Consider the following 27,559-nt stretch of genomic DNA (forward strand, 5'->3'; position numbering starts at 1 on the left):
AATATTTGCATAAAAAAGAAATTATGTAAATTATTATAATTTCATTACTTTTCGTTTTTAAATAAACGTAATTGAAAATGTAGCGACAAAATTTACCATTTGAATTAATAAAATATTTCACTTCGGTTATATTTTGTCAAAAAATCAACAAAATTAAAAATACAATGGTAATATTTAATAAACTTAAAATGTGGTATTTCTTGACTTTTTGGGAAACTGGGAAAGAGCACTTGTTTCTCAATATCAAAGAATTAATGCCCAAAAAGACAAAAACTACTCTGGAAAAATAAAAGTCCTGTGGTTCCAGTTGCTTCTGTCCGTGCTTCTCTCTTCTAGTCTCCAAGTTGTTGACAGCTACAGCCTACAGGAAATGTAATTCCCATAAGACTATTACTTACTAATCTAAATTTAGCTGTGTATAATTATGACATTTAACAAAGCTTAAAAAGTGCTGAGTTAAAGGTAATTATTTTAATCAAAGACCTTTGCCTCCACCTCCACCTCCCACGCTGTTTTTTGGTTCTCTCTACACTTCCCAAAAGAAGGATTCTTCACTCCATTGAGCAGGCCCAAACCCCTTTAAGGTATTTTTCTTTTTCTTTTTTTTTTGGTCATTTTCTTGCAATTTGGCAGCTACCCGTTTCTGCAAATCATCCAACTTGAATGCGCAGATGATAAAGTTCATTTTTTTTCCCTCCATTTTTCATGCAAGTTTACTTTTTTTTTTGTTTATTTTAAGTAGTTTTTACGATTTATTGTCTGGGATTTCCATTTTCATATACTTGTATGAGATAAAACGAACAGTCTTTTTGAGTGTTCATTTTTGTTTTATTTTTTGTTTTTGGTGTTTTGCAGATTAATGGTATTCTGCTTCGATGAGCAATACAAAGAGAGGTGAAGCTTATGGTTTTTTTCTGAGAGGTACACGATTCGGTGTGTTTACCAAGCTCGTAAGAGCATAATTTGTGGTCAAATTTACAGGAAAGGAATATAGTTTACTTAGATTAGTGGCTTGGGATGTGTGCAGAAAGCCCGTCTCTTAAGTGCTAGAAAATTTCATAGAAATAAGCCTCCTGAAAGTCTTTTCAACACGCCCTTCAGAGTTTAAAGAGAAAAATAGGGTTTTAGCCACCAGTTTTGTGCTGACCAAGTAGTAATAAGTGTTTACAAATTGAATGGAGGCATCACTTTAGCAGTTCACCTAGAACTCAATTGCTGGTTTCCTTCTTTTCCTTGTTTGTTTTATTATCTGAATTTATTAAATTGCCTGTTTTTTTTAGATATCATCAATGTTGGAAAAGGGCCTCTTTCCCTTAAGGTTTCTTTTCTATATAATAACCATTTCAATGTTTCTTTTGATCCTTTCTTCTGTGTTTCTTCTTCAATTTGGGAATACATCTCTTATTCCCCGCTCGGTTTTCAAATTAATTCTTCTTAATGGCTCATCGGTCTACTTACCCAATCTCAAAAGTGAGCAAATAAAATTACCTTTCCTCTCATCCGAGTCTTCACAAGTTGATGCTCAAATACCATTAAGAAATGGGCAGTCATCTTGTCAGAAATCCAGTTCTGGGAAGAAAATGTGTGCTTCCTGGCAGCAAAATTTAAAGTCCTGCGACACCAATGAGGCTCTTCTAAGGGTGTATATGTATGACTTGCCTTCTGAATTTCACTTTGGGTTATTGGGTTGGAAAGGAAAAGCAAATCAGATGTGGCCAGATGTAAACGACCCAAGCAGAATCCCATTGTACCCTGGAGGGTTAAATCTACAGCATAGCATGGAATACTGGCTCACTCTTGATCTTCTATCTTCAAACACACCAAATGTGGTCAGACCATGTTCTGCAATTAGAGTTAAGAATTCAAGTCAAGCAGACATAATATTTGTTCCATTCTTTTCATCCCTCAGTTACAACCGGCATTCCAAGCTTCGAGGAAAGGAGAAAGTTAGTGTTAATAAAATGTTGCAGAATAAATTAGTTCAGTTTCTGATCACACAGGATGAATGGAAGCGATTTGGGGGGAAGGACCACTTAATTGTGGCCCACCATCCAAATAGCATGCTGGATGCAAGAGGAGAATTAGGTTCTGCAATGTTTGTGCTTGCAGATTTTGGGAGATACCCTACTGAAATAGCAAATCTTGAGAAGGATATAATCGCTCCTTATAGGCATGTTGTGAGGACCATTCCCAGTGCTGATTCAGCCCCATTTGACAAACGCCCAATACTAGTCTATTTCCAAGGAGCAATTTACAGGAAAGATGTAAGTTTCTTTTCCTTTTATGAATTGAATTATCCAAATGTTTGTTTCTATTCGTTTTGTTGACTCGAAAAAGAAACTGCTACTGTGAATATGGATATATTAAAGTAGTATGAAGGCACATTTCTCTTTTCTTCAACTTGATTAAGTGGAAATTCAAGTGACTTGATGAAGATGTTGCTCAATAATTTCCTGGTAAGACAAGTAAAACCTGTGAAGTGATGGTTATGCAATGTGAACATCAGCAGGTGACGAGTGAAGAGTAGACACAATACAATATGCTTTTATCACTTTAAAGAAAGTTGAAGTTTTCCCTATTCTATTTTTCTTCTAGGTTCAACTACTTGTTTGGAGATAGATGACAACAATTTCTGTGCTCATTAAGCTATAACTTTTAGTTGGAAGTGATTTTTTTTCTTTTCTTCACAGTTCTTTGAAATTATCAAAACCATCTAGTATCGTAGCCATTGCCAGATAATTCAAAACAGTGAGCTCCAGTTTGAAGGTGACCGTTCGTGTAGGCTTGAATGAGCTAATGAAAGTAGGCTTAGGTGAGTAAATGAAAGTATGGTTAGAGATTTTTTCTTAGGTTTTCATGCACTGGGAGGTGTTGTTGAGATAAGAGAGAATCTCTTTGGCAAAGGAGAGAGGCAAGGGATTGGTTTTTGGAAGCAGACAGAGTGTGAGCAGTTGGATCATGCATTAGGCTTAGGATTCTCAGAAGATTAATTGATTATAGGCAGGGTACCTAGATCAGATAGAGCAGCATTATCTGCTAGCTCAAATGGATTATAGCAGAGTTCTCCAAAAAAGAAGCTTCTTTTGCGCTTTGGGTTACTTCAGAGACAGGGTAGTCCAGTTACTGCAACTTCTTGTTTCAGTTTTGGGCAAGGAATGTAGTAATTAGTAGGCACATCTTGTTTCCAAAAGGATGTCTCACACTCTGATCTACACTCCCCCAGAATTTTTGACATTCATAGGGATAATATCAGTATCTTGGAAAATATTTAAAATCTTTGTGGCACTTAAGCACTAGAAATGAAATTATAACCTTGTTCACGGTAATCGAAAAGCAAAAAGATATTTCATTCATGATGGACCAGAGAGGACACTGATATGGAACAGAAGATAATGGTATATGTAACATCATTTCCTTATTTCAAGTGCAGATTAGAGAAAAGGGAACCAATTCCTAGTTACCTTTTGTGATACTAATATGACTGCCATGGTTCTTGTTAGTGTGATTTTCAGTGCCCTCTCAATTACCGTTCCCATTCTCTTAAGTTAAACCAGCAGTAACATTTCTCATTATACTTGCTTACTAATTGAATTGAAGTCTGAAATTGTCATCCTGGGATGTACCAGGTTAGATCTCTCTCTATAAGTATAACTTTGGGTCTGAAATTTTTCTTCAGGGAGGAGCCATTCGCCAGGAACTGTATTACCTTCTCAAAGATGAGAAAGATGTACACTTTGCATTTGGCACCATTCAAGGGAATGGAGTCAACCAGGCTGGGCAAGGGATGACCTCATCGAAATTCTGCCTCAATATTGCTGGTGATACACCTTCTTCCAATCGTCTCTTTGATGCTATTGTCAGCCATTGTGTTCCTGTGATTATAAGTGATGAGATTGAGCTACCATTTGAAGACGTCATTGACTACACAGAGTTTTGCATATTTGTTCGTGCATCAGATGCTGTGGAGAAGGGATATCTACTGCAACTTCTTAGAGGAATTAAGAGAGAGAAGTGGACCAAGAAGTGGGAAAAATTGAAGGAAATTGTTCGGCACTTTCAGTATCAGTACCCATCCCTGCCTTGTGATGCAGTGGATATGATTTGGGAGGCAGTTGCACGTAAGGTTTCTCCAGTACGATTTAGAATTCATAGGGAGAACAGATATCGCAGATCAGAGCAGATAAAATGATAAACAACCAGTTGTAAGATCAAGATGATTTTAGCCTTGCATTCTATGGAGATCATAAGATTTATAGCTGGTTGTACATTTTAAAAAAAAAAAAAAAATTTAATGAGAAACAAACATGGATTTGTTGAAGATCTGTAAAGGCCTTCTTTTCACTCCTTTATTCATGCTGAGCATTGAGTGTGTTTTGTGGGTCCAATACATATTTTGCTTCTGAGAACACAAATTCAATCATTCGGTTAAAGTTCATCAGGCTTGTTCATTTCTTTCTCTGAGACTGATGCACGGGCTGAATTAAATACCCAGCACAACAGAGTATATAGAAGATTTTGCAAAGGCTATGTTGGCCTCGAGCTCCTAGTTTGAAGAATTGCATCATACGTTACCTGCAAGCTTTAAGAAATGAAAATTCGACTGAAAAGAAATTTGAGTATTTCATTGCCACATTCAAAAGCTAAAATCAACTAAATCTTTTTTCTTGGTAAAGAAAACTAGGAAGCATGCTACATTTGTGTATAATAGAAAGTACAATCATCCTTAGGTATTCTTCTATTGGTTAGGACCTAGTTTTATACAATATAGGGAGAGAAAATCCTGGCTAACAGCTGCAATTTTTCTGCTCAACCAAAAAAGTTTGGACTGAAACAAATGAAAATGTAGAAAACCCAATAAACCCGCATGGAGAAACAACTGAGAAAGCAGAAATCCTCTTGCTTTTCCTTGCATCAGTTATAGCCTCAAGCCATCACTTCCTTGGCTGACAAACTGCCTCACCCACTTCTGTGTGAAATGTAAAAACAGCTTCAGGTGTCAACATCTGTTGTGAATGGGGTCCGATCCTTTTCTTACTCTTCTTTTGTTTGACTGATTGGGATCAAACATCATTGAAGGTGCAGGTGCCAAACTCTGTCTAGTTTGCAAAGAGTCCACATCAACAGCCTTGAGAAAGCGTGAGTTTTGAACAAATGGTAACAACCCCTTATCCCATCTGAGAGCAAGGTCAATGCCTCTCAGGCCAGAAACCATCTCTGGTTGAACTACCAAGAGACAAATACAAGCAAGAAGAATGACCCTATTAACTGGGAAAACCATGTTTCAGCTCAAAGAGGAAAAACAAGAGGGACAGAAGACCTCTGGCTGGAGGCAATGATGAGAAAATTAACAATGTTGTCTGAGACAGCACCAGCCTACTTCCTATGGCTTATATCTGCAGGAACGAGCCTGAAGTTTATCTTTTATGGGATTTGGAAGACTAAAAGCGTAAAGCAGGAGGGGCCCCAGTACATGTAGGGAAGTTTAGATTCACCTCAATGATAAGCCTGCCACAGAAGCAATATAAAGGCTGTATTAGAAGACTCTGCCAGGTTTGAACAAAAAGTTAGAGTTGGAACACTATCCTTGGGAAGACAAGTATCTTTTCATTTTGGTTTCCCTACATCTCTCTATCATTTGCCTTGCTCTTTTTTACCAAACAAAGACCAGCCTCCTGAACTCTCAGCCGACTTGCCACATCATCCGACCATACTGACATGTACTTGCTCCATGTCTTCAACCTATGCCTGGCTAATAGCTTACAAATATGTACATGGCTCAGGAGAGCAGAGCAATAGTTTTGGGTAGGATAAATTCAACACATCATATTAGGACCAAGTAATGGGAATATTTTTTGGTATCTATCCATGATTATAATTCTCATACTACTAATAAATAAACAACCAGGTTTGGACACCATATTGTTCAATTTTTCCTCCGGCTCTGTTGTTTCTCCCCGGGATAATAGAAGAAAATTATTGAAACATTAAGAAGGATGATTTTCTGAATTTAGAAAAACTTTGTGTGTTTTTTCTGTGGATACAAATTGAGAAAAACAAGTTCTGATGAGTAAGGAAATCTGTTGAGTTAATTGCGTTAGTATGCATATGATTAGCCATGACAACTAAAGTGACTTTGGGTGGGCAAAGCAAAGCCATGAGCCAGCCAGAATTCAGATAGTTACAGTAACAAGAAAGCCATTAAAAGTAGAGATGTTGGGGGAAGGCTGAGGAACAGTAACATCGCCAAAAAAAAAACCAATCACTTGCTTTATGCTAAACCAACTTTAGAATTCCAAGCTCTCCTCTCCATGCAACAAAAAATCAGAGTCTTGGTTCCTTGTGCTTAATGGGTTTCCTTTATGCTTTTCTTTCCTTTGCTCTCTTCTTTGGTTTTGCCCAACTCTAGGCCTCCATTCAAAGTCTCAAAGAATACACCCCATCTCAGGGCTTCTCTCCCTTGTTTGGCCTTCTCTTGTCTCCCTGTTGCTTTTCTTTATTTTTTTTTCTCGTGTATCCATGAAGGCCCCTCACTCTCGTTGAAATTTAAATTAATACAAGGGAAGGGACCCTTGCTTTAAGACACAAAAATAAAGCACTAAATAAATAAATTGGCCTTTGAGGCAAATTTTCGAAACTGAAGAAAACTTTACAGAGCATTTGTTTTTTCTTTTCTTCATTAACTGATCCAAATACATGACCAATAGGCAAATTTATCTGACCCTTGTCCATGTTCTTTTTGATCCCAGGTTTGAACAGAAAACCTTACCTTCTATAGAGGGGGAAAAAGGAAGAGCAAGAAACCCACCCAAATCCATGGTTATTGGCAAGATTATGCCGTTTTTTGGAGTTTCCAACATGGTCTCCGGCTTTGTGATTTCTCCGAGAGAGAAAAAGGAAGAATATGCTTGCATTGTCCGTTGGAAGGATGGGGACAGGTCGTGGTCCAAACCTAATACACAACAGTTTTAACATAATCCAGTAGAGTGGGCCCTTTTCTTTACTTCATTCCCATTTATAAAGCAAAAGAAAGAAATTGAATGAGTTGTTGCTTTCCCAAACCATCATTCACCATCAATCATATTTCCCTTTAAAACTTCTCTTACAGGATTTCACTCTCATCCGCATTACTCATGCATGCTTCATAATTATCTACACCATCTTCAATGATTCAGGCTAAAGCACATCCAAAATTTGGCATGTGACAGAATATAAAGCCCTAGAGCCATCATGTATTCCTCCAAGGCACCATCATCCTAGGGTGTCAAATAGTTCCCACTACTTACAAAAGATAAATACTTATAAAATTCCTCAAACCTTTTGTAAATAATCAAACAATACAAAGTCAGGACGAAATAACATTACTCTTATGTCTGTGAATCCAAATGTTTTACTCTTCTTGAACATGTCAAAAGGTAGTCTGAAATTCAATTTGCAGATATTTAATAGCTAGGATTTGACAACTTCTTTCTAAAGAAAACAAGACCCCAGATTAGCTGTTCCAGCACAATGGTTCCATCCCAATTTGGATTCATCAGGGTCCACCAATTATTAGGAGAAGAAAAGAAACTGATAAATTGAATAAAAGCAAGCAATAGACTGACACTTTTTCATGGCAAATAAGAGTAATCAAATATATTATAACTTCCCAGTAATGATTGATTAGAACCAAAACAAAAACACAACTAACAATTAACAATCTTATCTCAATGATAACAGCCACCATTATTTGATAATTGTAAGGCCAGTAATGCTGAACGACTATAAACACAGCATGAGGATTAGAAAAAGAAATATTTGTACATGACAAAGGAGGATAACAAATACAGTTAAGAAATAATAAACATAGAAGCCCCCTTAAAACCAGCAGACTGAAATTTGAATGCAGTTGCAGCGCTCATAAAAAGTTAGCAGAATCTCTACAACATAAGGAACGGGAAAAGGATGCAAAGTCATGAAATAACCTGCTGTAGGAATAGGATAATGCTAAAACCGGATTTCTCATTACATTAGAATGCTGTCCAGTAATTTATACCACTGAGTTTCCCTAATTAGCAAAAATTTAACGAATATGGTTTAAACCAGGCTATTCATCACATGACAGTAACAGAAGAAAGACTATGACAACAAAGACAACAAAGATGTTGATTACAATAATCACCCTCACAGGATACCAGTACATGATGTAATAAGAGCAATCAACTGCTGCATTCACCTCCATAAACAAGATAAACTGAGGAAAACATTTTGCATTATGACATGATTGGATAAGTTAAACATGTAGAGATAAAGCAGAGTATATATTAAAAAAGAAAACCTTTTACAGTAACAATAAAAAATGGCTGAGTTATTGAAGTTGTCTCAAATGTGAAAACTCCGCTTCAACTCCACCTGAAACTTAGGAGTATCCTAGAAAGTTTGGAATTATATTTCTGTGCCAACAACTCCAGGAATACAAGTTCCTCATGCAGTGAAAATGAGGCAATGAGATTCAACATTTATGTACAAACATAAACAGTGACATTGATGCCTTCAAATAAGTAGGGAAAAAAAGGATCTTCAGGGTTTTCTGAAAAACAATTAGAAGTACAACATTACAAATGCGAGGAACACAATCTCCCCATTTTCTTTCACTGCTAGTAGAATGAGTAAGACAATTTACCCATAGTTTCATTACTAACCTACACTCTTCACCACCATAGCCTCTTCCCAAGGAAAAGGACTGTCACATTATTGAAGTGGCTCCTGATGAGGTGTGGCTGCAGGTCCTGGTGCAATAGAGAACTGTACACCCCGACGTTGCCCTGCCTGTATCATAAATGCAACTTCAGTTGCTGCAAGGGCTGCTGCTTCCTGTTTCGATAGGGGAAAAATAAATGAATTAATTACCAAAAGAAACCAAGTAATAGACAGTTTAAAATAGTCATGAAGCAGCTAAGACAGCATGAGTCCATTTAGCTTTTCTTTATGGAAACTGGACTACTAGGAGTGACAAAAAGGATATCATACACAGAAAACCTTGAAGTTCTTAATTGAATTTTGGCTTCTAATGAATAAAACTACCTACAAGCCAACAGTTTTGCTGCAATATTTTTTTACATAAATCTCATTCTTATCAAGCATTTGGAGAACAAATCTGAAAAGGCAGACAAAAATCTACATTTTCAGTATTCTTGTTCTGTGGTTTAGATCAATAATCTCAACATGCTTAAGTAAGATAGTGCTGTCATTTTTAAGAAAGCACAAACCATTACCTGTCTCTGCCTTCGGCGCTGCAGTATGCTGATGGCCCAGGCCATGATGTAACATGGGAGAAGAAAGCCAGCAGCACGGAGGAGGAAAAGCTGTGTAGCATAAAAAATTTTAAATTATACAACTAAACAATATAAATTACTAAAAGATTAACGCAAATTCATGCCATTCTTACAGAGAAAAATGTAGATGCATCATCATCTGCACCTCCATTGGTTACATACAGAGCATGCCTCAAGAGAAGAAGAGCCATTAGCTGCAAATAAGCAAAGAAAATAAGGAAAATTGACAGCTATTCCCATTAATTATTGATTAAGTAGGTAAGGACAGGTAAAATGTGTAATCCAACTGAGAACCAAAATTGTGATTATTTTTCCTCCCAAAGCAAAAACTAGGAATTCTGGATTTAGGACCCAACTCAACAATCTAAAGTAAAACTACAGATGAGGCTGATGACTAGGACACTGCCAGTTCAACAAGACACGGCCAGATGAAAGAATACTGCATTGCATAACACACAAGATGCCTTGAACATTGATATTCGATCTATTGTGAGCAAAAAACTTATAAAAGGAAATGAAAGGAAGGAGCCACCAAGATCTTTTATTAAGACATGCGATTAAGTAAGAACAGCCAATAAAAATTGTTTTATTTTTAGAGGAATATAAACTTACAATTAGGGCAGCAGAGCGGCAAAATGCAGCTCCACTGGCATTGTTATCAGCATATTCATCATAATCTGCCTCCAAAAGATGGCGTTCAGCAGCTGCCATTGCTAAAATTCGAGGATCCCGCAAATCCAAAGGAGCCCCAGGGACAGTCCAACCCTCACTATATCAACATATCATATAAGATAATAAACGGTCAAATGTGATGAGCATAAGATATCAACCTGTCCCACAGATTACCAAACAGCTTCTGACAGAGATAGATCCTCACAAACAGAAAAGCCTCTTAGAAATATCAAAGTTTCAATTATGGTTACAGGACCAACATCAATTACAAAAAACCAAAAAATAAAAAAGCCAGCAAAATTAGAGCAAAACTGATCTTTATCAAGCCTATCCTTTGGGTAAGTAATCACACACTTGAGACTTGCCTGATATCAATTGTATCATCCTCTGACTGAGGGGGAGGTGGCGGCGCAGTATATCCTGGTTGGTAAGGCTGCGAATCAAAGATTTTTTGCAAGAAAAGTCAGTAAATTTGGTCTGTCAGATAATTCAACTCAAAACTAAACATATTTTAAAGAATGAAAACATAGTTGTCGCATGAATCTTCCAAGAAATACACACACATATTTTATATATCACATGGACAGCAAAATCACCAAGTAGCAGCTAGTAGCAAAGTGATATCAAATGCATCTGATACCATGCACCAGTGATATTTGCAAATAAACTCTTCTGTCATTTGAAACCATGCAACATCAAAATAAACAATTTCATCAAAAGCTTGATGCAGAAGCCCATTTCATTAGCAGGCAAAACTTCACTTTAAGCCAGACACATTTTAAGTCTTCAACACACAAAGCAAAACCTATGTCATGTGGAACATAAAAGAGGTAGATCAGCAATATCTAACCCTCAGCACAAAGTACGTAGAAAGATAACGCTAGACAAAATGTCTATAATAATACAGTCTTGCATACAGGTAGCTTGCAATCTGTTACTCAAGTCATTTCAGATCAAATCATGATTTCCACAAGGCTTGGTAATCAAGAGGTGGCTGCTGATGTACATCTCATTTTCCACTAGCAGAAAAAAACTACTTCAGACATAAGTTAATTTAGGATGAGTTCACCAATTGACAACAACTAGGTACATAAAGTTAGATGAGAAGGAACATTGAACAATATACTATGGTGACTGAATTTCAGGATATACTAGCTGTCATTCATGCAATGAAGGGTCAATACTCTCTAAATGTTTTAGAATAAAGGACCAGGTATTGAAAGGAACCTTTGATTAATATTATTGTTAATTTTACTTGAAGAAAACAGCCGAAATACTGCTCCATTTTACATGAATGGTTCCATCCAAGCACCTTGAAACAGAAGGATTATCCATATTTTACACATCACAGTTAATGCTTTTACACTTAAAACCCTTTATGACATAACTGATTTTACATTTGGGGTTAAAAGATGAAGCCCAGAACCGCTAAAAGAAAATAAAAAATTGCGACCTGGACAAAGCATCAAACTTCTCTTATGAAAATAAAATCACAAAAGTTATTCCCTCAAGAATTCCAAAGAGCAAAGATAAATATCCTGGAGCAGTTAAGACTGTTGCTAGCATAAAGTTACAATAAACAATACAAAACCATCAGATTTTGACATCACGAGTCAACCTAAACAAACAGGCAGCATAAAAAATAAAACTGAAAACTTCCTTCAAGATCAGGGAGCTCAAACATTACAGCAAAATAAAGCTACCATATAACTAGTGTTCATTCTTTCTGCATCAGAAATAAAAAATAGCCACAATATAAAGGTTTTTTCCCCATCTTCAATGCGTGACAGAAAACATCATACAACCAGGTGAATGCGCAACTATACATCATTGGCGTTAATCAACAACTTAATTAGTGATTCATCAACAAAAAAGAAAGGAAAGTAGAACTGTTACCCTCTAAAACCAGACACTTGTTTACTTTCATGACTATGCAAAATTGATGTGTGGGCGAAATGCAAATACAAAAAGCAGCAGATTTCTTCCTCATAGTTGAACTGATAAGAAAGCAACAATTCCAGATTCTTAAGAAGGGGTTTACCTGATGACATATCTCACATGTTATATCTCCTTTCTCATTGCACCAACGCTGAACACATTTCCTGTGGGCAAACTGGATAATGGAAAAATTTGTCAGCCACAGCTATTATACTGTAAAACTCAAAAGATGAGCCAATAAAATCATATGATGATTAAAGAAGAACTGCTTAGAAGTAATCTGACGGTAAAAACGAAGGAAAAACCCATCAAGCCCTTTCTCCACATCATGATGGCACTCAAGCATAGCTCACAAATATCTTTCCATAAAAAAAGGAACTTTACAGTACTACAGCTAATGGCAATTGCAAAATTTTGGAGCTAATAGCATGCTATAAATGGAGCAGAAAAGAGTCAAGTCTCAAAATGCTCCAAAAAAGTGAATACCTTCAAACTGCCACTGCATGCACAAGGTGTCTCCAAATTCTTAATGCTGTCCTCCTCCTGACAGATTCGGCATTCAACTGTCTGGATAAGTGGTTCTTCTTCTGAGGAACCATGTTCATACGCTTCCTCAACATCAACAGCACAAGTATGTGGCTCAGCAACTTGAGAAGAACCCTCACTAGAAGATCCTGCAGCCTCAGCTTCTTGCATTGATTGCAAACTTTCGGGTGTTATGAGACAGTCAACGCATAAAACCAGATGATCACCCATTTTTTATCCAAAAGGAAAGGTCCTGACAAAACACAACAATGTAGCAAAAATTCCTCTTAAAGTCAGATCAATATGTATCGCAAAAGCTGCAAAATGCACTTCCAAAACTAACATACATAGTCTTTGACTCTAAAACTGAACACTAGATATCATAAAGTTCGGCAACATATAAGAAATCAAAATCTTAATTTTCATTTTAGTGTCATTACTGAAACCCCTTGCACATCAGATGCTATAACATACCCTTTCTCTCTCTCTCTCTCTCTTGCAATTTATTTACAAATATAATTCAAAATCTTCTCTTTTTATATATTTATTTTTAAACTTTCTTCCTATAGGCTATACCCAAAAAAATATATATATGCAAGCAAATAACAATTAATAAATAAACCAATTACCACAAAACATTCAGCTTTCACTCCAAATCTTCATTTTTTTTTACTTTTCAATTTTCCACCGAAAATGAAAAAGGAAAAAAAAAAACGAAACTATTTCCTTCATTTTCTCAGCAACCAAACAACCCAACCAAAATTACCAAACTCGAAAAAGAATCAATTCAAAGTCCAAAAAAAAAATCCCACAATCCTGATCAGAATTGAACAAATTCACTAATTAAAAAACCAACATATAACATAAAAAAAATTACCTGAAAATGGCGCTTTTTTTGGAGTCTGAAATGTTTTCTTTTCTTCTCTTTATAAAGCTTTAATGAAAAGTCTAAGGTCTTTCTTTTGCTTTGCTTGGAAATGAAACTAATTGACAGGAGAAGAGTTTTTCAATTTTTCCGTTTTTATATATAAAAAAATAAATTTTAAAAAAATAAGACTTCTAGTAATTTGGATAGAGACATTGAGGTTCGGTTTCAACGAAGCTTTGGAGTTTAGGCTCGGTAACGTCCGTCCAAAGATAAGGATTATTACGTAATTTCAATAGCTGGTCGCCGTTTGGTTTTCTAACCCTTTTTCTGGTATTGGACGCCAAAGGTTATGGATGGAATTGCCCTTTTAGACCCTTCGCTTGTATACTTGCCCAAAGGATGACAGCATTTTTTAAAAAAAAATAAGACATAAATTTTTATGTCTCAGTTGAGATTTTAGACTCCTTAGGAATTTAAATTCTTTTTTGGATTGTTTAACATTTTCCCAATTTGAAATATAAAATTTATATTTGAAATTATTAAATTTAAACCCTTTTTTTCCTCAAAAATCATCCACACATGTTTTTAGTAAATTTTGAGCAAATATTTAATTTTGGATCATAAAACCCATTTAATATCACTATATAACATTCATTTACTGTTTTTTCTTTCTGTAATTTGTATTTTAAAATGCTATAAATTAAGAAAATTATTTTATACACTAACGTGGTTTTTTTAAATTCTATCAAATAGCACTAAAAAGGTAACACGTGTCTCATTAAAATATATTTATAAATTAATTAATTATTAAATATACATACTAATCATTTAATTCTATTTGTATATTTTAAAAATTCCATTGTTGATGTGTATGGAACAATAATTCATAAATTAATTAATATTATTAATTTATTGCAAGAGACGAAAATATGTAATATACCAATATGTCCGCAAGGAGAGTTATGTAATTTAATCTAACTATTATATGGTCGTTATTAAAAGAAAACTTGAATCCAAACAGCTAAAAAGAAATGTTTGAAAAACCCAAAGCATTGGCAATTGTATATTATAAAATGCAAATTGTGTTTTACACCGTATTGTAGATATCGACTATGTATTTTTATAATTTTATTTTTTTATGATTAAATTAATCTAATGTTTTTATTATTATTATATATATAAATACAAGAATGGAAGACCCGCTCAAGGTTTCATTGGATTGGAAAATACGTGGCCGTGAACATTGACTCCTTCTCACAAGCATCTTTGCAGGCGACGCGACCAGCCTTTGTCGAATTTATGATACCAAGTAGTTTCTTTTGGAATTATAAGACATTTTCCATATTCTTGACTTTGACCATGCGTTTTTCTATTTTCTTGTTTTGAACCTAAGCAACTTTTGCTAAATGTAACAATCCAGGGGGAAGATAAATATAGAAGAAAAGGAATTAAAAATAAATAAAATGTTACATTTATTTTATTTAATCAAAATAGGTGATTGAAATAGGTTCTGTAGTTAATGATTGTGAAGTGGGTGGTTTGGTAAATGGGAGGCTAAATTTTGTCATAAGATCATTGGGATAAGATAATGAGTCTAATGTTAGCTATTTTCTTGTGGTGGGTAGTTAAGATCATGCATTTGATATTAATTGGCCTAAGGCCCTAAGCAATAATTTAGAGAGACATATATGTATGAACTTTATTGATGGTTCTTTTGAACAAACAATATTATTGCAAACATAATATTTATAGGAGGCCACTTACGATGGGATTTTTGGAATTTGTGATGAGATATATAATAACAATGTTCTTCAACTTAAACAATATATCAAAGTTTGTTTTTATTTAGAAATAGTTGAGCATAATGTTAAAAAATCAGTTTTTGTAAATGTTAGATAATAGTACTACTTGTAATATTAATTATCACATTTTTTACTTTTTCCTTTTTAGCTCTCAAAGTTGTCTATCAATTCGTCTTGAATTTTACTAGCTCTTGTATTTTTTTTCAAAATTCTTTGATGTTGATAATTGTGAGCATTCCACCTCTTGACAAAGATGCTTCATGGTTATGGTTTCTCCGTTCTAGTCAATGAGTTGGCTACCTCTGAATTTATGATGATGTAGGAACTTTAATTGGGTGATCCATGATAACTCTATTATATAAAATTATTTTGACACATTTTGAGAGCTTAAGTAGCTAGATCTTTGAGATTCTAGATTTAAATTTTAGCATTTTAAGTGTTTTTTTAATTTAAGTTAGATTACATGTTAAGTAGTTAATTTAAGTTATTTTAGTTTATTTTTACTTTATTTTGCTTTAATTTACTTTAAAAAGGGTTACTGTCGATTCCTCTCATAATTTTTGTAGGATATTTAATGAGAAAGGCGCATTTGAGTTAAAATTGTATGAGTATGGTGAAGGTTTTATTTGTACATGCTATAATATTTTAAAGATAACTTGATCTACAAAAATCCAATTAATAAGAATCTTTATCTATTGGAAAGTTAAGAGAACGGGCTACAATTTTTATGTTTATCACTTCACCCAATTTAGATCCAATCAAGGTGAAAATTGCATTGGAAAATGACTGATGGTTATAGCTCTGCACAAGACAGCATGTTAGTTGAAGGTTGCAGCCTTGAATTACTCAAGGTGGTGACATTGAGGGAGTTAGGGCCACAACACTAGGAAGATCATGGTCGCAACACTGGACAATTGGAGTGCACCAAACAAATTCCTGAGGCCAGAGGCCACAGTGCTGAAGAAGTAGTGCCTCGACGCCACAAGACAGCTATAGCACCACGATGCCAAGGAAGCATGGCCATGACACCACAATGTTTTCCAAAAATAAAACTTTTGATAGGATTATAGAAATTAAATCTTTTAGAGCCTATTTAAAGAGTTTTTTCAAAACATTCGAGGGGAAAATAACAGAAGCTTTTTTAGAGATTTGGAATTAAGAATCAAGTAAGAGAACAAGTGCAATTGAGAGAGATTCGAGATCAACAAAGCTTCAGCATTAGTTTATTTCTCTTTTTTATGTTATAATTATTTTCTTAGTTTGAATTCATGGTTAAATTTCTTTGGATATTATTTTATTTAGATATCATGAAGTAATTTGCTTTTCTAGGATTATGGTGGATTTCAACATGTAATTTGAATATTAGTTTCTCTTTTATTTATCATGAATGGGTATAATTTTGCTTATTCGAATATGTTCTTAATGCCTTTAATTATCTTATCGATAATTAATTGATTTGTGAATTTAATTGAAACTCAATAGAAAGATTCTAAATTAGACTAGGATTTAAATAGTGCATATTCACATCACTTAGGTGATCTAATTCGCAATTCGGGTAGATATAAACTAATTGCCATACATAGCCAAATTAAGACACTAACTTAATGAACTTAATTTAATTGATTCCTATAGACATATAGTGAATTGATTAAGTTAGATATTTATGCAAGCATCTTGACGGAAACTTATACATAGCTTTGGATCCTAGGTTAATAAAATCACTCAGTAAGGTAAATAATTAGAGATGCTAGTATTAAATGAAATATTGAATGAACCCATAATCTTAAGTTTTTAGTCTACTATCTTTTAAAAGTATATTTAATTTTTGTTAATAGATTTAGTGTTTATTTTAATTTTGTTTTAATTAATTTTCTGTAAATTTCAATTGCTTAAATAAAATTGATTTAATATAAGATTTTAGTACTCAGTAAAAATTTAGGAACAAATCCCTATAGGAACGATCCTCTACTTTAACTATGTTACTTATTCACGATAGCCTGCACTTGCATAAAAAAATCCAACAACAGTCCATTATCACCTTTCTTATTTTATCATTGTAGTGGAGGCTCTTCATCTCTTGCTTTTTCTAGCGAAAAGTATGTATCTCTTTATGGGCAATACCCCTATGGACTCCAACATGTCTATCTCTTATCTTTAGTTTGTAGACGATGCAATCATTTTCAAGGAAACCAACCCTGATGATGTAGTGAATATCAAGTGTCTTTTGAGATGTTTGAGCTTGTGTCTGGTTTGAAGATAAAGGTCAACAAATCATATGTCTATCTGATTAAAGTGGAAGCTTCCATAGGCAACAGCATGGTGTCCACCCTTATATGTGGAATCGACTTTCTCTTTTTCTCTTACTTGGGCATACGGCTTGGTGCAAAACCAAAAACCACCAATACTTGGAACATAATGATTGACAAATTCAAGAGTCACTTGGTGTTATGGCAGAGGTAATATCTATCATTTTGCAGGAGGTTAGCACTTAGAAATTCAATTTTTAATTATCTACCTTTTGTTGTATACATAATTATACTTCATAAGATTTTTATCCTATATTTCCTAGGTACAAAAGATGTTAGTGCTTTATATAAGCAAACCCATTATAGGCTTGTTGAAAGCTAGAAAAGAAATGGTTTTGCATGCACACTAGATCAAGTCGAGCCTTGAGAAAATACGAATTCCCCTCTTTATGTGTGAGTATACACAAGGGCTAGGCCTAAGTGACAGTTTTGTACCTTGGTGGTTATATATTTTTATTTTTAGCTTTTTCACCTTATGGAATTAGTCTTTGATTTTGGCAGTTAAGATATTTTAACTATATTCTGCCATTATCTTCTTTTTAAATCTAATTTTTAAATTGTTACAAAATCAAATTTTAAACATTTATTTCCTGATTTTAGGTTTATTCTCTATCCTCAAATATCTCACCAAACATTCATTCATTCCTAATAAATACCATGCTTCACATTCATTCTCAACATACTGAAAATCAATTTTCTCTTCTTTTTCTTCTCTACTTAGCCTACCTCTTCAAGTTGTTGGGTTATTTCTTCCTTTAATTTTCTACTACTCCTGTATCTCTAATATTTTATGCAAACTATTTAGGAAGAATTTGTTGAATCTTGGGAGATAACTACTTTATCCTTTTGCATCAAGTTTCATACTTCAAAAAGGTGAAAATTATCTTTAAAAACATTATTTCGCGCCTCAAACTTGCTTAAGTAGTTTATTAGTTTTAATTTTTGACAACAATATTGAGGATAATATAGATTCTCATATCGATAATGTTGTTGCTATTGTCATTGCTTCCACCATCGTTGCCAATGGTTTTACCCCGACAATTGTTGCCACTGCTGTAAATGCTGCCAATACATCCACCACTCCCGCTGCTTTGTTTGCTCCTACCATGCCCTTGGTGTCATATGCAAAACCGTTTCCTCACATCCAAAATTGAGGTGTTTGATGGCAATAATTTCAAAACGTGGCAAGAAAAGATCTTTGCTATCCTTGACGTTCATGGAATGGCTTTAATGTTAACCGATTCCAAGCTAGACAATGTCAACATACTGAAACAATGGATGCACGCAAATAAGGTATGTAAGCATACAATTATTAGCATGCTTTCTAATGAGATATTTAATGTTTACAATCTTACAAAGAAGCAAAGCAAATATAGGATTTGACGGTTGCCAAATATACTGCTGAAGATGTTAAGAAACAAAAGGTTGTGATTGGAAACTTTTATCATTGGGAGATGATAGATGATAAGGATATCAAAAGTCAGATTAATGATTATCACAAGCTAGTGGATGACTTAAAGTCAGAAAATATCAACTTACAAAAAGAGTTCATTTTTGGGTTGTTAATTGAGAAATTGTTAAAATCTTGGTATGACTACAAGCAACAACTGAAGTATAAGCAAAAGCAATTGTCACTTGTGGACTAATTGTGCACATCATCATCGAAGCCATAATTGGGAATGAGATTAAGACCTCCAAAACTAAAGAGATTATAGCCAAAGCTAATCTGGTGTAAGATAGAATCTAATATCATCAATAAAGATACAATAATAAAAAAATTGATTATAAACCCAAAGGTACTCATCCCACCTTCGAAAAGAAGGATACTTGTTTGTTTGTGAAAAGCCAATGCATCATGCATTGTAGTGTATGAAGAGAGCAATGGAAAATGACAAACCTGTTAATCCAAAAGTTAACTTGGTTGAAGCAGATAAATCTGATGACATAATTGTTGCGGTCATTTCTCAAGCCAATATGGTGTTAGTGTGAAAGAATGGATAGTAGACTCATGTGCTACTAGGCATATTTATGCAAATAAAAAATGCTTTTACCTCTTATACTCTAGTAGAGGAAGGAGAAAAGATCATATATCTTGGCAATTCTTGAACTACTTAAGTTCTTAGTAAAGGAAAAGTCCTTATCAAGCTCACATCTGGCAAAACCCTACCTTTAAATGATGTTTTGAATGTTCCTAATATGAAGGCAAACTTGGTTTCTATGGTTCTATTGGGCAAAGTTGGGGTAAAAGTTATTTCGAATTTGACAAAATTGTAATAACAAAGAATTATGTCTTTATGGGCAAAGGATGTTGTAATTAAGGACTTTTTGTACTCAACATTTCAAATATCCTGAATGAAAATGCTAATTCTTCTACTTACTTTATTGACTTTATTGATTTATAGTATGGTATATTACGACATGTTAGCATTCCTTACATCAAGAAAATGCAATCATTAAGTTTAATTTCTGGTATTAAAAATGCAATGCTTAAGTAAATGTGCAATTTGTTCTAAACAAACTTGACTAAAAAAACTTGTGTTTCAGTAAATAGAGAATTTGAATTGTTAAGTTTAATTCATACTGATTTGAGAGATTTGAAAAAAACTATGATTAGAGTGGTAAATAATATTATGTTACTTTTACTGGAAATTACTCTAGATTTACTTAGGCATAAAGATAAAGCTCTTAACATATTTCTTAAGTATAAAGCTGATAATTCTATTTTATAGAATTATTTTTATCTCAAATTGTTCTTAAAAGTTAGTTAAGTTCTTGAGTTTAGGTTAGAATTTCATTATTTTTGGTTTTTTTATTAGTTTATTTTTATTAATTTATTTTAATTTTATATTTATTTGTCTTATTTTTTTATTATTTAAGTTTTTATATTTTTGTAGGACTCTAGAAGAACAAGGCTTAATTGGGTGAAGAAAGGTGTTTAAAGAGTCTGGACCCATTTCATATATGTCATGGTATTTTAAGCATAAATCTCACTCTACAACTCAAAATGATGCAATTCTTGAACATTGGAAAGCTAAGAGAAAGAACTACAACTATCATGGGATCACTTTACCTAGTTATGCTTTAAAGATGGAGAAAATCGTGTTGGAAGTTGATTGAGTGCAATAGGTAGCAAGAAAAAGACATGAAACAAAGGAAGTGTCGCAAGTTAAATGGGGTGTGCCACGGCATCGAAGAGGAAATTTTGAAAAAATGGCTGTGGGAATGAAAGTTATGTGGGCCAACTTAAGTTTATTGGGCTTTACACATATTCTAAGCCCAAATTAAGAGTTTTTAGACTAAAATAGTTTAGTTTAGGTAAAATTAGGTTAAGTTTCAATTATAATAGTTAGCTTAAGGAGAAGTTAGACACGCACATTGAGGAGAAATCTTGAAAGAGATCTAAGAAGCTAGAAGTTGAGGTTGAAGATTGAAGATCCAAGTTGCAAAATTTTGTTTAGGTTCTTCTTCATTAGCTTTTATTATTCTTGCTAATCTTGATGGTTAAACTTCATATATTTTTATTTATATTTGCAATTATGAGTTGCTAAGTTTCTTTTTATAGGATAGCAATTGAACTCACATGTAGTTTAAATTTTTAATATCTTTTTTATTCATGTTTTAATGAGATATAATTGTTTATTCCAATTTATTCTTAGTACGTTTAATTAACTGGTCACCAATTAAATTGATCTAGAAACCTAAACAAACTTAGAAAAGAGAGTTTAGTGTAAACTAAAATTGGAATAATATATGACCATATTTATTTGCTTAGATGAATAAATTGATTTGTGTGTAAAGTAAGAATATACCTACATGCCATATGTAGCCGATACTATATATTTTTATAAGAGACTTGGGAGAGTATTCTAAATAATTAAGCTCTCTAAGTTAGCAATTTAATCCATTGGAATAAGTTAAGAAAGAAAGGTAAGATTTAAATGAACTATGAGGGATATTGCAATCATAGGCTTTTCTAAATTGATTTGTATTCCATTATATTTTTTCTTTGATTTTAATTAGTGTTAATTAGTTTAGTTTTTATTGATTAATTTTTAGTTAATTTAATTATCCAAATTTAATTGTTTGAATAAAACCAAATTGTTTTAATTTTAGTACCTAGTAAATTTTTAGAACAATTTTTCAACGAATGTATACTTTGCTTATTAATATACTATTTGTTCGATATGTATACTTGCATGGGTAAAATTTTAACTGATAAGTTTTTGGCGTCGTTACTAGGGAGTTGTTTTTTAGAATTTTTACTAATACTAATACCAAACAAATTTAGTCTTAATTCAAACATAACTTTTTTTAAAAAATTTTTCTAGTTTTAAGGCATCTTTGGTCATTGTCTACAAAAGAGGAACTTGAAACTTATTCCTTTTGATCCAAAGATAGAAAGAATTTTTAAAAGACTTCAAAGGGAAAATTTGCAAGTTCAAAATCTAAACCAAACAGTGGCTAAAGATGATAATAATCATGGTAACAATGTTGGCATTCAAATTATTGAAGAAAACAAAGCTTTGTGGGATTATGTTGTTCCCTTTTTACAAGGCTTGCACTAAAGCATTAGAAGACCTCTTATCAATGCAAACAATTTAGAGATCAAGCTTATTACATTTAGATGATTCAATCTTTCATTCAGTTTTGGTGGGTTACTCAGTGATGATCCTAATTCCCATCTGGTCAATTTCTTGAAAATTTGTAACATTTTCAAATATAATGGGGTGACTGATAATGCTATTAGACTTATATTCTTTCCTTTTTCACAAAGCGATAAGGCAAAGAGTTGGCTAAATTCATTGCCAATTGAATCTATTACTACATGGGAGGACTTGGCTAAAAAAATCTTGGCAAAATTTTTTTCCCTTGTCAAGACTACAAAGTTGAGGAATGATATAACCTTATTCACACAAGTTGATGGTGAATCCTTATACAAGGCTTGGAAACAATTTAAAGATTTGCTTAGAAGATGTCCACACCCTAGGCTTCCTTAATGAGATTCAAGTTCAGACATTTTATAATGGGTTGGTTTGTTCAATCAAATCTACAATTAATGCTACTACTAGTGGGGCATTGATGGATAAAAATCCTGATGAAGCTTATAATTTGTTGGAAGAGATACCATCTAATAATTACCAATGGCTTTTAGAAAAATCTAGTTTTAGAAAAGCTACTAGTGTTTATGAGATTGATGCACTAAATGTTTTGACTGCACAAATAGCTGTATTGACAAAAGGATTTGACATAATGAGAGTTAATACTGTCTAAAATTCTTTTATAACTTGTGGTTTATGTGGAGATAGCCATTCAAGGAATCAATGTTCATCTATTCTTGAACCAATTCAGTTTGTTGGGAACTTCAACAAGCCACAAAATAACACATATTCCAATACCTATAATCTTGGTTGGAGAAACCATCCAAACTTCTCATGGAATAATAACTCAAGACCTTCAAATCCAAGGCCAAACATTGCTCCTAGCTTTCCATAACATGCAAGACCTCCTATCTAAAAAAAATTGTCGACTATGGAGGAAATGTGTTGACTCCATATATTTTTGATAATAACAAAACATTCCTCACTCATTAACATCTAACTTCACTATTTAAGTATTCAGGATTTAATTTTATACTTCTAATTAAAGGCAAGTCAAGGAACTTACTAAGTTTGATTAAGAGTTGGTCAGTTGAAAGGGAAAAAACAAGTAATGAACAAAAACAAAACCTTAGTAATTGGTTATTAAAGGACCTTAATCAGCTAAGGTATGGCTGTGTGATAAGTTAAAGTAAAACAGAAATATGTTAATCAGTTAAGAGGTCTAGTTTGGTTAGAGCATAAGGTATTAGTATCTTTAAGTGCCAAAAACAAGTTTGAAAATATTGTTGACCATCGAAAGGAGCCAAAATGAAAAAGTTCAAAATTTGAAAATCTTCTAGTTGCTTAAAGGTGATTTTAATCGGTTATGATTGAATGAAGTAAATCCTCAATCAGTTAAGGAAAGTGCTAACCAATTAGAGGAAGATTGCTGTGTAGAAAAGTGAAAACAGAAAGTTTGTAATCAGTTAGAGCCTGCCATAATAGTTAGAAGAAGTCTGCTGGAGAAGAGAATTCTGAAGATAGAGAACTTTTAATCAGTTAGAGTCTTCTGTAATTGGTTAGAGCAAAGAATACGGCAGCAGGATAATGCAAGGTAGAGAAGCTGTAATCGGTTAAAGCTACTTGTAACTAGTTAGCCAATGTTTGTCTGTCTTTTTGAATTTAAACACTAGAGGATAAAATAATGATTAAAGTGCATCAGAGTTATTTCTAACGATTAGAAACTATCTCCAATAGAAAAATCTAGCTCCTCAAGTATAAAAGGAAGCTTTAACAATTAAAAAGGAAGATTTGAAGAGAAAAGAGCTATTTTGAGCAAAAAGCCAAATATTCTTCACTAAAAACACTTGTTTTTCATTCCAAAACTAGATAAAGTGTTTAAACTTGATTGTAATCTGTCTAAACTTATAAAAGTACTTAGTTGTACTTCTTTCTCTTCTTTTTCTAGGAAAATTAAAGTGTGGAAAGCACTCTAAAACTTATTGTAAGGGATTAGAGCTTAGGTTAGAAGCTCACATTGTAAAAGCTTGGTGGAGACTGTTAATTCCACTGGTTTAATGAAGTTGGGTTAAAAATCTTTGATTAGGAGATCAAGATAGTGGATGAGGTAAAGAGGACCGAACCATTATAAATACTTTTGCATTGTCCACTTCTCTTTACCCTTCCTTACTTGGTATCTTGCAATTTTAACAAGTTCTAGTCATTCCCTTCATTTAATTGATTAAGTGCTCTTCAAGCTCTAAAGGGTTGAACAAAAACTTTTTAGCGCTATTCACCTCCTTCTAACATTCAAATGGGACCAAAAAAATGTTCATGCAATTCATGAGAAAGACTAATGCCTACATGACAAAGAATGACACCATCATCCAGAATCAAGCAACATCAATTTGCAATCTTGAAACTCAAATGGGACAAATTTCTAGCTCCATCAAAAATAGACCACAAGGTGCCTTGCCAAATGGCACTCAAGTCAATCCTAAAGGTAAGGAACCATGCTATGCAAGTAGCCTTAGTAGTGAAAAGGTAGATGAAAGGGTAAGTGACAAATCAATTGAATCTTTAAAAGAGCATTGAGGTGATAAAGAGGTAATTGTTGCGAAAGAAGTTGAAGTTGAAAAGAAAGATGCTAGGAAAGCTAAAAATCAAGTAAAGTCTCAAGCAAATTATTCTCCACCACCATTCCCCAAAAAAGTGCAGAAGCAAAAGCTTGATAAGCAATTTGAGAAATTTCTCAATATTTTCAAGAAGCTTCACATAAACATCCCTTTTGTTGAAGTTTCGGAAAACATGCTAAGCCATGTCAACATCTTAAATAAAAAGAGGAAATTCAACGACTTTGAAATTGTTGCACTTACTAAGGAATGCAACATAATAATTCAAAACAAACTTCCACCAAAGCTTAAGGATCCAAAGAATTTTTCCATCCCTTGTACTATTGGCAAATTTAAATTTTCTAAAACTTTGTGTGATTTGGGTACTGGTGTTTCAATTATGCCTTTGTCAATTTCTAAGAAAGTTGAACTTAATGAGATACAACCTACTGGAGTTTCATTGCAATTAGCAGATAGAATAATCAAGTGCTTGTTAGGATTATTGAAAATGTGTTGGTTAAAGTTAGGCAACTCTACATTCTAGTGGACTTTATTGAGCTTGAAATGGAAGAGGATGTGAAAACTCCTTTAATCTTGGGATGACCATTCTTGGTTATTGCAAGAGCAATTATTGATTTGAAGGAGGGAAAAATAACTTTTAAAGTTAGAGAAAAAGTAGTCGAGTTTAATATTTGCCATGCAAGCGAACATCCTACCTTTATAGATCGTTGCTATAGAGTAGAGTTAGTTGATGAAGGCAAGGATGAGCTTATTTTCTAACCTATAAGTGAAAGAGCACTAATTTTTGAGTTTAAGCCACCACCTCCATATATTAGACCCAAATAGTCAGCCAAAGAACATCCTCCACTACCATCTAGTTGTCTTTTTGAGATTGGACAACAAGCGGTGTTATTGTCTAGATCACACTTCAAGTTTTTTCCATCGAAATGCAATGGTTGGGTTCTTTCAAAGTGGTAAAGATCTATCCATGTGGAATAATGGAGATTGATAATGAGAATACGATCACATTCATGGTTAATGGACTAAGCCTCAGGTTGTATTTCGAGGATGAAGAAGTACAAAAAATGGTGCAATAGTCAAGCTAGTGATTATAAAGAAGTGCCTATTGGGAGGCAACCTAAGCTTTCTAACTTAATTTACTTACTTTAATTTATTTTCTTTTATTCATTTATTATTTATTATCATTAATTACTAATTTTTTTTACGCATTTCCCCTCTAAAAGAAAGTCAGAAGCACCACGATGCAATAAAGAGTGCTCTGCGGCTCCCTGAGACAAGTAGGACGTGAAATCGTGGAGCATAAGAGCATTATGGCACAACAAAGAGAGTTTTGTGGAGCCTCAAACTTGAAGGATGTGAAATCTTGCCAAACAAGCAATGCCACGTTGTTAGGAACTTAAACCATGATAGGGGCTTTAACGGTTGTGACATCGCTGCCATAAAGGGGTGTGCCGCGATGCCCACTCGGTTGTTTGATAAAGAAAACCATAAAAGGAAAAACCCTCAAGCCCCACTATAAAAACCTTTCCTTTCTTTACCCTTTTCTTCATTAACCTCCCATTTACTCTCTCTTTAAAAAAAAAAATTTCTCTCCACTTTCTTTCTACGACTTCTTTTTTAAATCCTCACCTGACCAACCTTTACCTTCAATTATTCAATAGTTGGTCTCCAATATTCAAGTAAGTCTCATGTTCCTACATTGGTGATTTTTGAGATATTGTACACTGTGATGTTATGGATGGTAGGATTTTTATTTGAATAAGTTTAAAATAAAAATAAATATTTAGTAAGTTTACACATTCTAATATTTAAATAATTAATATAAAAATATTATATTATTTTTTAATATCATTATTTATTATTTTAATTATTTAAAGTTGAAAAGTTAAATTTTATATTAAAATATATAAATTTATTTAACTTATATATTTTTCATATATAAAGATAATTTTATCAATTTATATTACATTTCTAATAAAATGCTTACAAACTAAACATTACAATATAATCTTTTCGACAATCATATTCTGTACAATTATCAATTTTTCTTATTATACCAAATATTATAAAATTATATTGTCAGTAATTACATTCTTAACAATCATATTCTCATATATATATATATATATATATCAAAGGCAACTTAAGTATTTTTTTGTTATATAAAGTTTCTAACACTTTTACATTAAAGATTTTTTAAAATTAAATTATTAAACTTTTATAATGATTTATCAAGCACGCCCCTTTATTAAGATTAGACTGTATACATGACTTGTTATCACTATCATAGAAGTAGCCTCAGATGATTATTCCTAGGAAACCAAAAAGAAGTCCGGAAAACAAGATTTTAACGCCGCGCAAGCCCGCAGCAGATTTTTCTTCTCTCTCTCACACACTTCCCACTGTTTTCTTTTTTCTTTTCTTTTAGGTTTCCTTCGAAACAAAGCGAACTTAACAAATCTTTTCAATTTAACTTGTCCCTTGCCGCTGCTTCGCTGGTACGCAAATTCTTAATCTCTATCTGGTCGTAATTGATTCTTAGTTTTTTTTTTCCATTAAACCCGGTTATTCTGCAATCGTCTCATTGTTGTTTTCTATCGATTCGCTTTTGCTTTAGATCTGAAAAATCGAATTGTTTTATAATGTTTTTAAGTGCAATCCGTTGTTTTAAATCGATTAGCAGAGTAGGAGTGTTTAGTTACCTGATTTTAAGAATTTTCTGGAATGATATCTGATTGTGTATAAGCTGTTTATCTATAGTGGTTGTGGATTATTTTTAGGGATTTGTCGAAAAGCCGGAGTGACGGTGAGGCCAATTTTGAAGTTGTATGTTGGCAGTTAGCTAACTGAGAGTTGCTTGAGATGGTGCACAAGTGCATTACTTTAAGACATGTTTGCTAATATTTTTAGGATGACAATATTGATGA

At 33.4% G+C, this 27,559-nt stretch overlaps 3 protein-coding genes and 1 non-coding gene across 4 annotated transcripts in view; 2 read left to right on the plus strand and 2 right to left on the minus strand.

The window, feature by feature from the left end:
• The first annotated feature begins 305 nt into the window (after positions 1-305).
• On the plus strand, positions 306-4,988 carry LOC110418315 (Exostosin family protein). The gene is made up of 3 exons (XM_021431009.1): positions 306-584; positions 856-2,264; positions 3,677-4,988. The coding sequence occupies exons 2-3, from the start codon at positions 1,290-1,292 to the stop codon at positions 4,187-4,189; spliced, it is 1,488 nt and encodes a 495-aa protein (XP_021286684.1). The 5' UTR covers positions 306-584; positions 856-1,289; the 3' UTR covers positions 4,190-4,988.
• A 3,414-nt stretch (positions 4,989-8,402) lies between these two features.
• On the minus strand, positions 8,403-13,483 carry LOC110418647 (RING/FYVE/PHD zinc finger superfamily protein). The gene is made up of 8 exons (XM_021431428.2): positions 13,324-13,483; positions 12,408-12,699; positions 12,025-12,096; positions 10,349-10,416; positions 9,924-10,080; positions 9,425-9,505; positions 9,252-9,341; positions 8,403-8,850 (listed from the first exon to the last, which is right to left on the minus strand). Exons 2-8 carry the CDS (start codon positions 12,675-12,677, stop codon positions 8,728-8,730), a joined length of 861 nt encoding a protein of 286 aa, XP_021287103.1. The 5' UTR covers positions 12,678-12,699; positions 13,324-13,483; the 3' UTR covers positions 8,403-8,727.
• Positions 13,484-22,305: 8,822 nt separating this feature from the next.
• On the minus strand, positions 22,306-22,412 carry LOC149527078 (small nucleolar RNA R71). Its single transcript, XR_016351355.1, has one exon. It is a non-coding gene; the product is annotated as a small nucleolar RNA R71 (small nucleolar RNA).
• Positions 22,413-26,931: 4,519 nt separating this feature from the next.
• The window catches only part of LOC110418358 (DCL-like protein), a 2,875-nt gene continuing 2,247 nt past the window's right edge, over positions 26,932-27,559 (plus strand). The window contains exon 1 of the mRNA XM_021431056.2: positions 26,932-27,130. The gene's annotated coding sequence lies outside the window, so the exon portion shown is untranslated. The remainder of the gene's footprint in view (positions 27,131-27,559) is intronic.

The sequence above is a fragment of the Theobroma umbraticum genome, unplaced genomic scaffold (genome assembly GCF_002168275.2).
Source record: "Theobroma umbraticum cultivar Fairchild unplaced genomic scaffold, ASM216827v3 scaffold_50.0, whole genome shotgun sequence".
Classification (NCBI taxonomy): Eukaryota; Viridiplantae; Streptophyta; class Magnoliopsida; order Malvales; family Malvaceae; genus Theobroma; species Theobroma umbraticum.

What these genes read in the sequence shown, in the direction of transcription:
- LOC110418315 (XM_021431009.1), top strand. Translation starts at nt 1,290, where the DNA reads ATGTTGGAAAAGGGCCTCTTTCCCTTAAGGTTTCTTTTCTATATAATA. An exon ending in GAGCAATTTACAGGAAAGAT is followed by an intron (nt 2,265 to 3,676) that starts GTAAGTTTCTTT and finishes ATTTTTCTTCAG; the next exon opens with GGAGGAGCCATTCGCCAGGA.
- LOC110418647 (XM_021431428.2), bottom strand. Translation starts at nt 12,677, where the DNA reads ATGGGTGATCATCTGGTTTTATGCGTTGACTGTCTCATAACACCCGAA. An exon ending in GCCGCTCTGCTGCCCTAATT is followed by an intron (nt 9,506 to 9,923) that starts GTAAGTTTATAT and finishes GCTTATTTGCAG; the next exon opens with CTAATGGCTCTTCTTCTCTT. An exon ending in AGCGCCGAAGGCAGAGACAG is followed by an intron (nt 8,851 to 9,251) that starts GTAATGGTTTGT and finishes CTATCGAAACAG; the next exon opens with GAAGCAGCAGCCCTTGCAGC.